The following is a 13,115-nucleotide window of genomic DNA, read 5'->3' on the forward strand; positions in this document are numbered from 1 at the left end:
TCAAGAGAGCACCTACAGAGAACTAATGGTGGGAAAGCTGACACAGCCCGTTGCTTATTACACTGGATTAGGTAAGATAAATCGTAATTGCCTGTTGGGAAATCTGCTTCGCATGATGTTGCAACATTTAACACATGTAAGAGACAAGAAATACAAACAGAACTGGCAAAATAATAAATCTCCACCCTCGGTTTCTTCCTCTTTCATACCAAACTACAAATTGCAGTTCAACTCTTTAGAGATGTTGCATAACCCACCACTGTCATGGGAATCCAGATTTATATGCTGTTCAGATGAAACTATTGTAGAAAATATTAAAGTAACTGTCTTTAAATGTGATTTTTAATGTCTTCTTTGGAGAGCTCGGGCTGGATCAGGCATCAGTTCTGATATGATCAAAGTACGATACACTGGGCTACACACATGAAACTGGTCATACTGGTAAATATGACACAAGCTCTTACTATATCAGATTTCCACTACAGGATTATTGTGGCAAAAAGAATTCAGGGTAATTTTATTATTGTGATATCTGTACAGAACTAATGCTGTCAGCTGGGCAGGATCTGGGCCAATGCCCAGGGCCTCCTTACCACTAGGGGGGCCAACAAGGAAAAAAAGAACATCAACTAGGTATATTTATGTTTAATGCACATTTAAAAAAGTAAAATTAATTACCTAAAAATATGATAATAGGTAATACAGTAACTAATGAATAATTAATGAGCATGATCACAATCATGTGCCATTTAAGTAATTTTATTTGTTTACAATATTAATATTGAAATGTGAGTTTTGGGGGCCCAAAAAATACAGTCTACTTATTGTTTTCCATCCATTTTATCCGGCCCTGGCAGTAAAATTAATCTATGACTTTGTTTATTGTGTGGTTTGTCTCTGTGATTTGAATGAATTACACTAAAAATATGAGTGTAGGGGGTTGGAGAGAGAGACTGTAACCACAACTGCGCAAATGTGTACAAAAAGAACAATGACACTTAATGAATGATGAAAAGGCCACCAGATAAAATGATAAACAAACATAACATCTGCAATCAATACAATGTCACAATATTATCACATGTTTATTATTATTATGATATAAATACTTCACTTTTTAAATGTCATGGTTATTGTCAACACAGATTTACTGTGACACCCCTTGACGCTATACTGTATTTTATAATATCTATATTCTTATTTGACATTGACTGTTTTCTAAACTGAGAGGAAACAACTCGTGAAGTTAGCGTGGACTATAAATGGTGCAAAGTAAACACATCATGTGTCTTTAAAGTGGTTGTAAGTTTGGTGTGAAATAGCTCACACTGGAGGCTCACTACACACCAGACAAACAGAAAAAGTGCCGTCACATCAACATGCATACTGTTCCCAGACAGTGATGGGCTTTTGTTTGACACATGCCAAAACTTGTCCATGTCATCGCTGCAATGAATCAGAGTTGGTGTTATGTGACTGATGAAATCCTTGGATTATATTTAGGCCTGACTTGTTTTGTCCATCACTTGATGCTCAGTCATCTCTGTATCAAACCAAATTTGGGTTTGTTGCAGGGTCAAAGGGCTGCATTTCTATGTCAAGACAACACTTGACCTGTAGAGGTGCATTTTGACATCCAAAGCAACAAGTTTATCTTGTGCTCACAGGGTTCACATTCCTGGGATGTCAGGAGGACACGAGTTGTCGCATCCTCATCCAACACCCCCACCTTGTGGTGTAGACTGGGACCTGATCTTTTGTGCTGCAGCCTCAAGCATTGTTTCTTGTTTATCTTGTTTGCTGTTAGCTTCGGACAATCAAATTATCTGCATATTCTAACAAAAACATTAGGCAACAAATACTGCCTTTGTGAAAATTACAATGTTTATTTTTGAGACAGTGTCACTCAGTTGTTGTCTCTACTCTATGCAAATTTGTAGCTTATTGTTTGTAAGTGTAATATACATTAAGGTGGTGATGGTACATTTGCATACTATTGAGTTCAACACTCACACACAGTCTGAGCAATAAATAAATCAAAAGCAGCTATTGTGTATGTGTACATAGACAAGGAATTTGACTCATTCGTCATTCTCAATGTAATTCAAGTAAAAGAATTAGCTGGACAATAGAAATAGATACATAAAAATTTAACTATAATGTAGATGCTTCGGGTTGGTGGCCAGCCTAAAAGTGTCAGTATTTGACGAGCTGGGAACAGCGTGCTAAGATTTATATTTGACACTGATGATGATGGATACTTGCTAAAAACAGTGTTAAACATTAAGTATACTATTTAGAATTTGCAGGCACAGTGGATGTTTTTGTGCGGCAGGATTGTTGCAAACTATCAAACCAAGAAGCTGCGTCCATAAGGATAGTTTCCTCACAGGATAAACGTGATCAGTCAGATCAACTTCCATCAGCAGCGACCCTTCCATCTAACAGTGCCATGCGCCCAACATGCCCTCCCACAGTAAAACAGATCCACCATGACCCTTACCTTGTTATTTTTGTCCACTCATTTATTAAGGGGTTTCCTGTAAATTGTCACCTGTTTACAGTCTGTGTTCCATATTTTTTCCCTTTGGAGGGCCGAAACTGAAACTTAATAGGAGCAGACTAAGTCAAAGGGTTAAAGGGACCTTTGAGGCCCCCTTATGAACTATACAACAAGTGAACTGGTGTTCTACCCCTGGCCACGGGACAAAAGCAAACACCTATTGAAATGTAATGTATTATAATTTATTGTATTGTATTGTTAAGATGAAATCATGAAAAATAATAAAAATCCAGCAGGCCAAATTGATTATCATTGCAGGCCCACTTTCCACAGCCTGAACCTAGAATGAAAATTATTTCCAATAACCTATTTTCACCACTAGATGGAGCTGTAACCTCATTATTAGCATTTACTGAAGGTTAGAACTAGGTCAATTTATTCAAATCTTCATCATATTGAGGAGTCTGACTATTTTATTTGTCTCTCTTTTAAAGTTTGGTAAGACCGTAAACAACAAGACAGGTAATAGGAACACTGAACAATTATTTACTGTTGCTGATGATCCGGATGAGGCCACATGGTAGTATGTGCCAACATTTCATGCCTCATACTCCACAAGGTGGAGTAGTTTGATCAGCTTTTGGCACCAGCCAAGTACAGTAACATTTATTTCAGAATGTACTGTATGTTTAGACAGTTATATTCTTCATGTAGGCCTAATTGTGGTGATGCATGGATGCCACAGGAGATGCTCTTCAGCTTCCAAGGTCAAGGCAGCACATGTTCAAGTACACACACGCTGAAGTGGTGCCATGAATGTTTATATCCATCTGCTGAGCACGGCCTTTAAGATTTATGAATGATCAGAGTGGTGACATCCTCTCTTCTTCACCATTTAGGAAGTTCAACTGCTGTAATCTGATGGCAACTCATTCTTTGGAAAATTAGAAGCACTCACAGGAAACTCCCTCCGTTTGATTTCCAACCACTCAACCTCAAGATTCATCTGAGTACATCCTGTTGTATCAGCATTTCATTGTCATCCAAAGCCCAAAAAGTCACGTCAGCGTCAACCTTCACTTCTGAATAACACCACTTCAGATCAAACGCATCTGTGATATCAAAACATAACGATAAAGGCGAAACTGTTTCACATCTTGTTTTTTTATTTCATTACATAAGAACATACATACATACAAAGCACACTTTATAATAAAGAGTTTATGAAACTCACAGCACATTGTCTGTAGAAATAACACAATCCCTACAAACATTTACAATTAACTCTAGTATAGAGTTCTGATTATACCTAAGAAAACCCAAACTCCCATTCAGCCTTACATACCCACAGCAGATATGTACACATTCGGTTGAAAGTTGTAACAGTCTCCAGATCGTTAGAAATCAGATTAGGGTGGGGAAATAATTATGTGATGATGAGATGATGTGAGACTAGAAAGGGTTCAGGGTTGGGTGTTTAGGTTGGGAATGACACACGCACAAAAAAAAAAAACAAAACCAAAAGGAAAAGGAAAATAAAAAGAACAATGTACCAATATTTCTACTTCTAGCTACAGGGGATCCCAGGGTTTTTTCTCGAAGGAGGGCACATAAAGCCGGTTCGCTTTCGCTTTCCAATCCTGGCTTCTGCTTTGGTGTGTTGATTTGTCTGTCCAGGGGCCAAAAGAATGAGTCTCTGTTTTCTTGCTCATGCACTACTGTTGATCCCCCACTCATCTTGGAAACAGTTTTTTCTTGTCTTTTTCTTTCTTTAAAACCCTCCACCTCCCTCCTCCTTCTCCTCCTCCTCCTCCTTCTTCTCCTTCTCTTCCAAATACCTATCCCACCCTTTCTTGCCCCTCTTGTCCTCTTGCCCGGAGTGAAGTGGAGACATGTGTTTCCCTGCACCTGCATGGAGAGAAAGGAAGAAAAGTGAAGTCAGATCTCTCCCTCTCGCCCTCACCCCTCCCCTCTCTGCAGAGGCGAGCAGACAGACTGGCGCCTCGCATGGAACTTTCATTAACCCCAGGCAGATAGCGATGAATCCGCTACACAGTCACTGGCCTGTCTAATTGGCAACCATGGCGAATGTGCAGGGTAAAGAGACTTTCATCCCTTCAGCACATCAATGCCAACACTATTCTCGCTTGTTTTGTTGTTGCTTTTTTTTTTTTTTTTTTTTTTTTAAGTTTTATTTTTGAACCTCACAAAAAGAACACAGTGGTGATTCTTAAACGAGTCGCCTGGAGATGGGACGTGTTTTTCCAGCCAATTCATCTTGTGATCTTAATAATAATCATTCCTAAAGATGTGACGGATTACGAGTTAAACACACACACACCTACCGTGATATGTCAGTGTCATCTTTAGTGGCACAACCGTCCTTCTTCTTTGGAGAAATTGCGAGTAAGATCCGCAGTCTGGATGGAGGGCAGAGGAGAAGCAGGGTTAGACGCTTGATACTCTTTATTTTCCACTGCATGTAATGAAGAGTAACAGTGTTGCTTGCAACCGTGACACATTAGAGGACATCTGCTGCTGCATCGTAACAGTCTACAAACACACAATAAGCGCCGTGCATGCAGGCGCAGACGCGTGAGTGAAGCAAACTTTACAGCAATCCGCAGACAACACTATGAAACCAAATCCACTTTTCAGGTGCAGAACAGAAAAAAGCCAGTACGCTGCTGAAGGACACGCATCCATGCCCGCACGCTCTCTCTCTCTCTCTCTCTCTCTTTCTCCCCCCACCCCTCACCTTTATTGACAAAACCATCTTCGGCGCGGCTGCGTCCTCCGCCTCCAGCGCGATCTGCAGGTCGAAGATGTAGTCGATAACGTGCTGCAGGATCTCCACCTGGCTCACCGCCTCGTTCTGCGGGATGCTCGGCACCAGCTCCTTCAGCTTCGAGTAGCAGTCGTTCATGTCGCACAGCGCGCTCACCTGCTCCTCCAGACACGAGTGTTTATTCCGGCTGATGACGAGGCTCTGCTCCGAGAGGCAGCACACGGCCTTGTAGCAGCTCCTCACCGAGCGGACGGGACTGATGGCTTTCATGGTGAAAATAGACGTGCGGTAACGAACGACAACAACAACAACAAGAGTCGGGTCGGTGCGTGAGTGGAAGTTAAGTTGGCGTTCTTGTGGTCTCCGGGAAAAAAGCGACAGTGCTCTGACAGCGACGTACAGTCAGGGCTTTATACGCCGCACGCTCGCTCACGCCTCCTTCCTCGCACCGCGCTCCGATTGGCCAGTGTACAGAGACAGCGCGCGCTCATTGGCTGATAACACCTTGTGGAGGAGCTGGAAAGAATGAGGAAATTAGGCTGGGATGCCTGGAGGGGATTGTCAATCAATTAGGTACCTCTTTCAGGTGGTGGGATTTATTTGAAACGGGTGGCCTAAAGTGGGACACAACAAGTTTGGAGGAAAAGTAAAAAAAAAAAAAGAGGAATACTTTGACTTTACTACAGCTCATGTCTCCAGGAGACGGCTGTTTTAATTATAGATTTATCACAGTTTCCATATTACTTTTACAATCAGCAATCCTGTAAGATTTCAAAATAAAAGTCTTGTCAAGAAGAGGTTCTCCAGAGATGTTCACTATGGGTTATTTTATTGATTACTGTAAATGTTTCATGAAGTTTGGCTGCACGTCAGACTGTGTCAAGACCTTGAAGACACAGAATTTCTTCAAAACGAGGCTAACTGTGATAATACTATGTAGAGAGGTGGATATTCACGGGGTGTGTGTGCTTATTTCGGGACACACTATCCCCCAAAAACTCGCATACAAAATTAAAATGTTGGAAACAGAGTATTTAGATGATATAGGTAAAAGGTCAGTGGATTATCAGGCTGTTTTTACAGTAGATAACTGCCAAGCACATGTTATTCTGGTGATCGATCATTAGTTATGGGTTTATTGATTGATTATATATGTTTTAGTGTCTTATAAGCCGTCTTTTATAGTTCAGACAGTCATGTTTAACAAACAATATCTCAAACCGGCAAAGAATATTAAGGCTGCACTTCATCTGTCACGTCTAAATGTTCATTTCAAACCTCCTTTGGGTGAAACGGTTTCATGATTATTATATTCTAACAATTCCAAATGTTGTTCCCTTTTAGTTTACATCAAAGCACGTCCCGTTCTGCTCCTATTTGGGTCTTATTTTCCCCTTTTCTCACAATCCTGTTTTGTGGAGGAATGCAGGCCTGAGCCAGCTGTGTGTCCTATCCCGGCCCAGCTGTGTTGATCTAACGCGCCAGTCCCAGACATGCTGGCGCCAGCCTCCCGACGTCATCCATTCACCCCGACGCGCACTCCCCTCTTTGGCAGACGGCCCGCCCTCCCCCGTCCGACCAGCGGAGGGGAGAGAAGCAGAGGCGCTCGGAGATCCGATTGGCTGAGGGGGGTTGTCACTCATGGACATGGCTCTACGCCTCCTCCAACTCCACGCTTCCCTCCCTCCTCCTGTCTGTAGTTGCACTCAGAGAAATTCATAGGAAAACCTTTCCAAATACTCCAAACCTTGTGAAATGATGAAGAATCGAACATGATCTGGAGTGACGGGAAAGTGATGTTCAGTGACAACATGTGGCCTTTACTAAAGCCAGGACAAACCTACCTTTACACGTGTAATGTAGTTGTTGTACAGTAGTTAGGTAAAGTGGTTGCTAAATGGACTGTGGGTGCCAGAATGGTAGTCTGGTATTTTGCAACCACTGCGAACGTCCCACCCACTCAGATGTAAGAGTTTGATCGATCCACTTTTAATCCACTTCAAATGGAGGAGAGGTTGTAAGCTAGTTTGACATTTTGCTAAGTCACATGTAACAAAAAGAGTGGGTTGAATTTACAAATTTCAAGATAGTGATCTGGACACATTTGTGCGTAAATACGCACGGCCGGAGATATCCTCCTCCTCCTCCTCCTCCTCAGCGCGCAGAGGGTTTACCAGATGTTCAAGTCACTGGCTGCCTTCTTCCTGGCAGTCATACCCCCCCTCACCCTCCCCTAAGCCACTGACCCTGTATGACAAGTCACTCTGGAGAAATCACAATATTGAACCGTGAGACAGGACTTCAGCCCAGCGCTATTTTAGAGATATATTGTGTGCGGTGCAGAGTATCCAAACAAGACTTTGACCTTAAATATCTGTCTTAAATATGTCAAGGGGAGGACAAATATTGCCCCGAATTTCCCAAGTCTTGTGGGAATATTATTGTGTATATTTGCTGACAGAGCGAACTGCTGGCTAAATAGATAACAGGCCTCCGAGTCGAGTTGACTTAAACGTTATTTGAATTTGATCATCCACAGAAAGCGCTGCTCCCGAGTTCATTTTCAGGAACAACAGGAGCTATTTCTAGGATATCAAAAATGCCAACAGAGTGTATTTTTTTCCCCCTCCCATGACAACGCTTGTCTGCGGATTCCAGAGTTTTCAGTGCGTAAATCTGTGCCACACACACACACACACACACACACACACACACACACACACACACACACACGAGTGTGTCTGAGCAGGGATCAGGTGCTTGTCGGAAAGGCCCCGGACACAATCGGGTCTCTCTTTCAATGGATGGGAGAATTCCGAGCCTGGCGTCAGTGAGTCTGCCTCTCTCCCCGCCCTCCCTCTCCCTCTCCCCGCTCCTCCGTGCAGCTGGACGCAGACAATCAAGCCATCAACAATCGCCATGCATAATTAGCAGCGCCCCCCCCCTCCTTCTCCTCTCCTCTCTACTTCTCTCTCTCTCTCTCTCAATTAAATTTCGAACCACTTTATTTCATTGAAATATGGAGGGGTAAAAAAAAACAACATAAAACATTCACATTATAATAAGCCTTAACATCTGTTCCACTTTCATGCCTGAATGTGTGTGCTTCCATACCTGCCTCCTCTCCCTCCCACTCATCTCAACCTCTCAGAGCAAAGTGTCTCTTCTCAACACAACCAAGTGCACAGTAATGAGGGTCATCTTGTGAGATGAGAAGGAGAGACAGAGGGGGTAAACCACCACACTGTCATGTGGAGAGGCAGTGTGGGGTATCTTTTTCATCCACAAGTGCAGGCCCATCTTGTAGGGGGGGGGGGGATAATGAAGTGGCAAGAAACACACTGAAACTTAATTCTTTGTATCCCTGGTGTGCGTCGTGCAGGATTCCTCTGCTCCTCCTCTGCTCACGCCGTCCTCCGTCAAAGACGCTACAGTGTTCTCCATCAGCTTTGAACAGCCCACAGATCCCGAGCTTTTGTCCCAAGTGACCCAGGCACTGACATGACATTTTATGCACACTGTTGATTTGTACTGGTCACTTGTTCGCTTGTTCAAGCTTGTGCATAATGATCTTGCTTGATTTTTTTTTTTTTTTTTTTACATGAGAGGGGGCCCAATGTGTTAAGAAAGAAACTCAACCACATACTTCATTCAATGGTTCATTCACTCACACACTAGGTGCCCATTGTGAGGCAGTGTACACTCTCCACACCAGGGTGAGGAGGACTTTTGAGCAACTTCATGTCTGACTGTGGCTGTCAGGTTAACGCTAAAATATGCAGTATCTTGGTTGAGCCAATTACAAGTAGCTGGTGTGATTGCATTCAAACACATTTGAGACATATGAGCATCCGACAGCTGGGACCATATCTGATGGTGGACAAGATGTAACGATAATAAACACAAATGTGCTCACTTACTTCCTTTTTCTGTCTGTATGTTTCAGCAAGAATGAGTCATTTGTCCTTGCAGCTGTAGCAAAACCCATAAACGTGTGGTCAATTGTGACACATATGTCAGTTAACTTGTCACACCGCATAGGCTACTGCACAGTCAGTCAGAACAGTTGCATAATGTCCTCTTTGACTGTGGAGGAGCTTCAGTCAAGTCTTAAGAAATAACCCAGCGGACGTCATAGCGATGTCTTCAGGGTTACCTTGTCTTGCAACCGCAGGAAGGCTGAGTACGAGGTGGGGGTGCACAGTTTGACAGGTGTTACCAAGCAGGGAGCGTAGGACAAAGAGATGCTGCAGAGTTGCATCATGGGAATTGTAGGATGTAGCAGTTTTGGGGTAAAAATCAGTTAAACATAGACTTAACTTGTCAACTGTATGGATTTCTCCATTTCACCTACATTGTCATGTGAAGAGAAGATGTATATGGGACCGTAAGAAGTCAATTACCCTGTGACTTTTTAAGCCAATCACCTGCCAACCCCTGTTTATAAATGACATGACTTTTGTTTCCCTCCATGCTGTGATGAAGGTCACTAGGCCGAAACATTAGCATGCTGGTTGACGTGGCCAGAACAAACTGGCGAAATTGAGATTTGTCAGCTCCTGTCCTGAGGAAGTGTGTGTGTGCTGAGCTGAAGGTGAGGTTCGCCCAGGGCGTCATGCAAGCTAGGACCGCCACTGAGTTTGATTTACCATCTGGCTCCACTAGTGGTACTAGCTCTCCTACTGTTGATTGGTTGAAGCTAGCCCATGATAGACAGATTGTTCGTCCGATCACCTGCCATGTATTTTTTGAAAGTGCTGTCCCTTTTCCAAACACTTTCCAAGGACGACATCCAGATGGTTCTGTGTAACAAACAATCTGGCGGGTCAGGTTAGCTTCGAGGCAGAACCTTTGAGTGCAATACCTTGCAGAAGTCAGTAACATAAGAAAATAATGTCACACCAATATGGCTGGCCGTTGTGGGAACTATGCTGCTGTGATTATCATGTTGTGATGAGGTGAGACAGGTGGCCCTGTCTATGTCCTTGGGTGTTTTACTGATCCATGCAGGAATGAATGGAGGTCATACAACTGTATTGCAGGTGGGACACAGTCCACAGAAGGCCATAAAGCCCATGGCCACCACACATTGGGCCAAAACAAGCTGACTGTAATGTTGAGTGTGCCTGTGCGGGCGGAGAGGCTGCCAGCTGTTGGTCACACTATTGTTTTGGCGTTTTCAGCGTCCCTGACTGGAATTTATTCTGCAGGCATCTGATGAGGATAAACATCTGGCTTTGTGTAAGCACAGTTAAGGTCAGACTTGGTGATCATGGCCAGTTGGTGTAGGCGAGGATGATCTGATTAGTCATAACACCTTCCATCATTTCTCACAAACAAAAGGTTTTTCGAATTTTGTCATTTTGCAAGAACAAATTGACCAATACAGAGCAGACATCACTGCATTCTTCAGCCTGCTGACAGACTGTCAGGCAGTCTGACTCAGAATGATTATTTACAGCCTCCACGGAGCTGACAGCAAACTTGCTGCTGTGGTCTTCCACTGGATGACCATTAATGGAAGCATTAAAACCGTTCCTCTGTTTTCAAAACTGCAAATAAACACCAGAATGAGTGTCTGCAGACAGCATGGAGTCAAACTGGCTCTCTGTCTGCTATTTGTCTCTACATTGCCAGGGAATCAGTCTCAGGCTCTCTGAACTCAAATCAAGACCTATGCAACAATTTGCAGATGACTACCAGATGATGACCATAATAATTACAAAATCCTCTTGTGTAATTGCCGTTCTTGCTGTTGTTTTGCAAATGGCGACATTTGTGGTAAATACACATTAAACTCACTTGAACTAGCATTTTGACCTTGTAATTAAAGACAGTCTCGGTCCGTACTTTGTGAGACCCCACACAGAGTGTAGCCTGTACATACAGACACAAGGAGCGTATATTCCTGCACTTAAATCCATCCAGGATACCCAAAGCGAAGTCCATTTTGGCTTCTAAATTGCTGTTGGGTATAATACTGGGAGAAAATACAAGTATTCAGACTGCAGCTTGATCTTTTCATTAAAAGACACCAAAGCTAGATGAAGGAGAAGCCAGCAAGTTGCGGTGGAGAAACAACTCGAATGGAAATAAACAAATCCCAACATTTTTGACCCATTATGATGGTGTATTAAAGGGACAGTTCACCCCAAATTCAGAAATACATATTCTTCGCCTTACCTGTCGTGCTATTTATCCATCAAGATTGTTTAAGTGTGAGTTGCAGAGTTTTGGAGATATCAGTCGTAGAGATGTCTGTCTTCTCTCCAATTTATTATTGAACCAGATGGCACTCGGCTTGTGGTGCACATAGCACCAAACATTTATTTTTTAAAAAGTTGAATGCAATGTCTTTCCAGAATTCACAACTTGGTTACCCAAGATAGTCCACAGACCTTGTCGTGTTTCATTTTTTCCTCTCCTCCGTATGTAGATGCATGCTTCGTTCTGCACATTGACACAGTTGGTGGGTGCAAAGAAAATAGTTCCTACATGAAACTCCTCCAACCGAATTGCCTAATAAAATAGTCTAATAACTGTTAGACAAGCACATTTCTGCAAAACCACCGATCCATTAAAACTTAACATTTCTTTATGTGGCAACTTGATGTTTGTTAAGGTCCAATTTTCTATTACCCTCTCGTCCCAGCGCTGTGCTTATGCTGTGCTTAGGTTAAGGCCTGGTTTGGCAACCGAAAAAGCCGGTTTTGGTTGCTACCTTAAACGACTGGGGGATGGCTGGAAATGTCCCCAGGTCTCCTTAAAAAACACCCAGTTTTGTCGCCACAAAAATGGCTGGAGATGGTCCGAGTTCGAGTAAAAAAAGGTGGTTTTCGTTGCCACAAAAACGGCTACAGCTGTTATCTCCAAAAACTCAGCAACTCACACCAAAACCATCTAAGGGATAAATAGCACAACAGGTAAGAGGGAAAACATCTATTGATTTTGTGGTGAACTCGCTGTAAGTCGCAGTGAATTAAGTTCCGCTAGCAAGCCTGTGCACATGATTAAGGACAGATACGGATCTTCATTTTGTCCGCAGACCCCACACAACGCATGTGCTCATGCATGTGTTTTTGTGCGGAGGCGTCATGGACTGGGGGAGCGAGATGGGGAGATACAAACAGGAAATTTGTACGGGTGATCAGGAAGCGGAGTCCAATGAAGAGAACAAGCTGAGATGAAGGCAGAGAACATTAGTGTGGAAAAAGACTGCAGGAGAGACTTGAGGGAGAGCGACAGGGAGGAGGAAAAGACACTCAGCGAAAGAAAGAAAGAAAAGAAAGGAGAGGGATTGGGTGAAAGGAAGTCAGAGAAGAGCCTGAAGCTGTGGCGGCTGCTGCATGGGTTCAGCTGGTTAGGCTTCACAGAGACTCACAGACAGAGGCCATTAGGTCCCTGGTGGGTATCTCTGCACCTGTGTGTGTGTATGTGTGTGTGTCATGTGTTTCTAGGTCAAGTGGGTCCCTGAAATCTAAGATGAGCTGCAGCAGTGACTTTCTCTCTCTGTCACTCGCATTGTATTCTTCTAGCACTTTTTCTTTCTTCTCTTCCCAACCCCCTACACACACACACACACACACACACACACACACAATCTTGATCTAGCACATGTCCACGTACAAATGGATATATGTAAAAGCACACATGGATGAGCACACACATACTTGCCACCCCTCCTCATCTGTCTTGTCCCTTCCTTGTGCTGCTAATGAATTGAAACTGTGGGGATTGAGACATGATACACAGCTGATTCCCCTCCCCTGTACACACACACACACACACACACACACACTCAGACACACATACACACATACACAC

General features: G+C 43.3%; 1 protein-coding gene across 2 annotated transcripts; it reads right to left on the reverse strand.

Annotated features, from left to right (window-relative positions):
- Window positions 1–3,649: 3,649 nt before the first annotated feature.
- Window positions 3,650–5,708, reverse strand: id3 (inhibitor of DNA binding 3). Of its 2 annotated transcripts, none has more exons than XM_084380606.1 (3): window positions 5,262–5,708; window positions 4,845–4,923; window positions 3,650–4,411 (listed from the first exon to the last, which is right to left on the reverse strand). In XM_084380606.1, the coding sequence occupies exons 1-2, from the start codon at window positions 5,559–5,561 to the stop codon at window positions 4,870–4,872; spliced, it is 354 nt and encodes a 117-aa protein (XP_084236732.1). In that variant the 5' UTR covers window positions 5,562–5,708; the 3' UTR covers window positions 3,650–4,411; window positions 4,845–4,869. The 2 variants fall into 2 exon arrangements, with proteins under 2 accessions (XP_084236732.1, XP_084236731.1); XM_084380605.1 differs by having other exon boundaries at window positions 4,849–4,923; window positions 5,262–5,702.
- Between the last annotated feature and the right edge of the window lie 7,407 nt (window positions 5,709–13,115).

The sequence above is a fragment of the Pagrus pagrus genome (genome assembly GCF_965226575.1).
Source record: "Pagrus pagrus genome assembly, chromosome: 18".
Lineage (NCBI taxonomy): Eukaryota > Metazoa > Chordata > Actinopteri > Spariformes > Sparidae > Pagrus > Pagrus pagrus.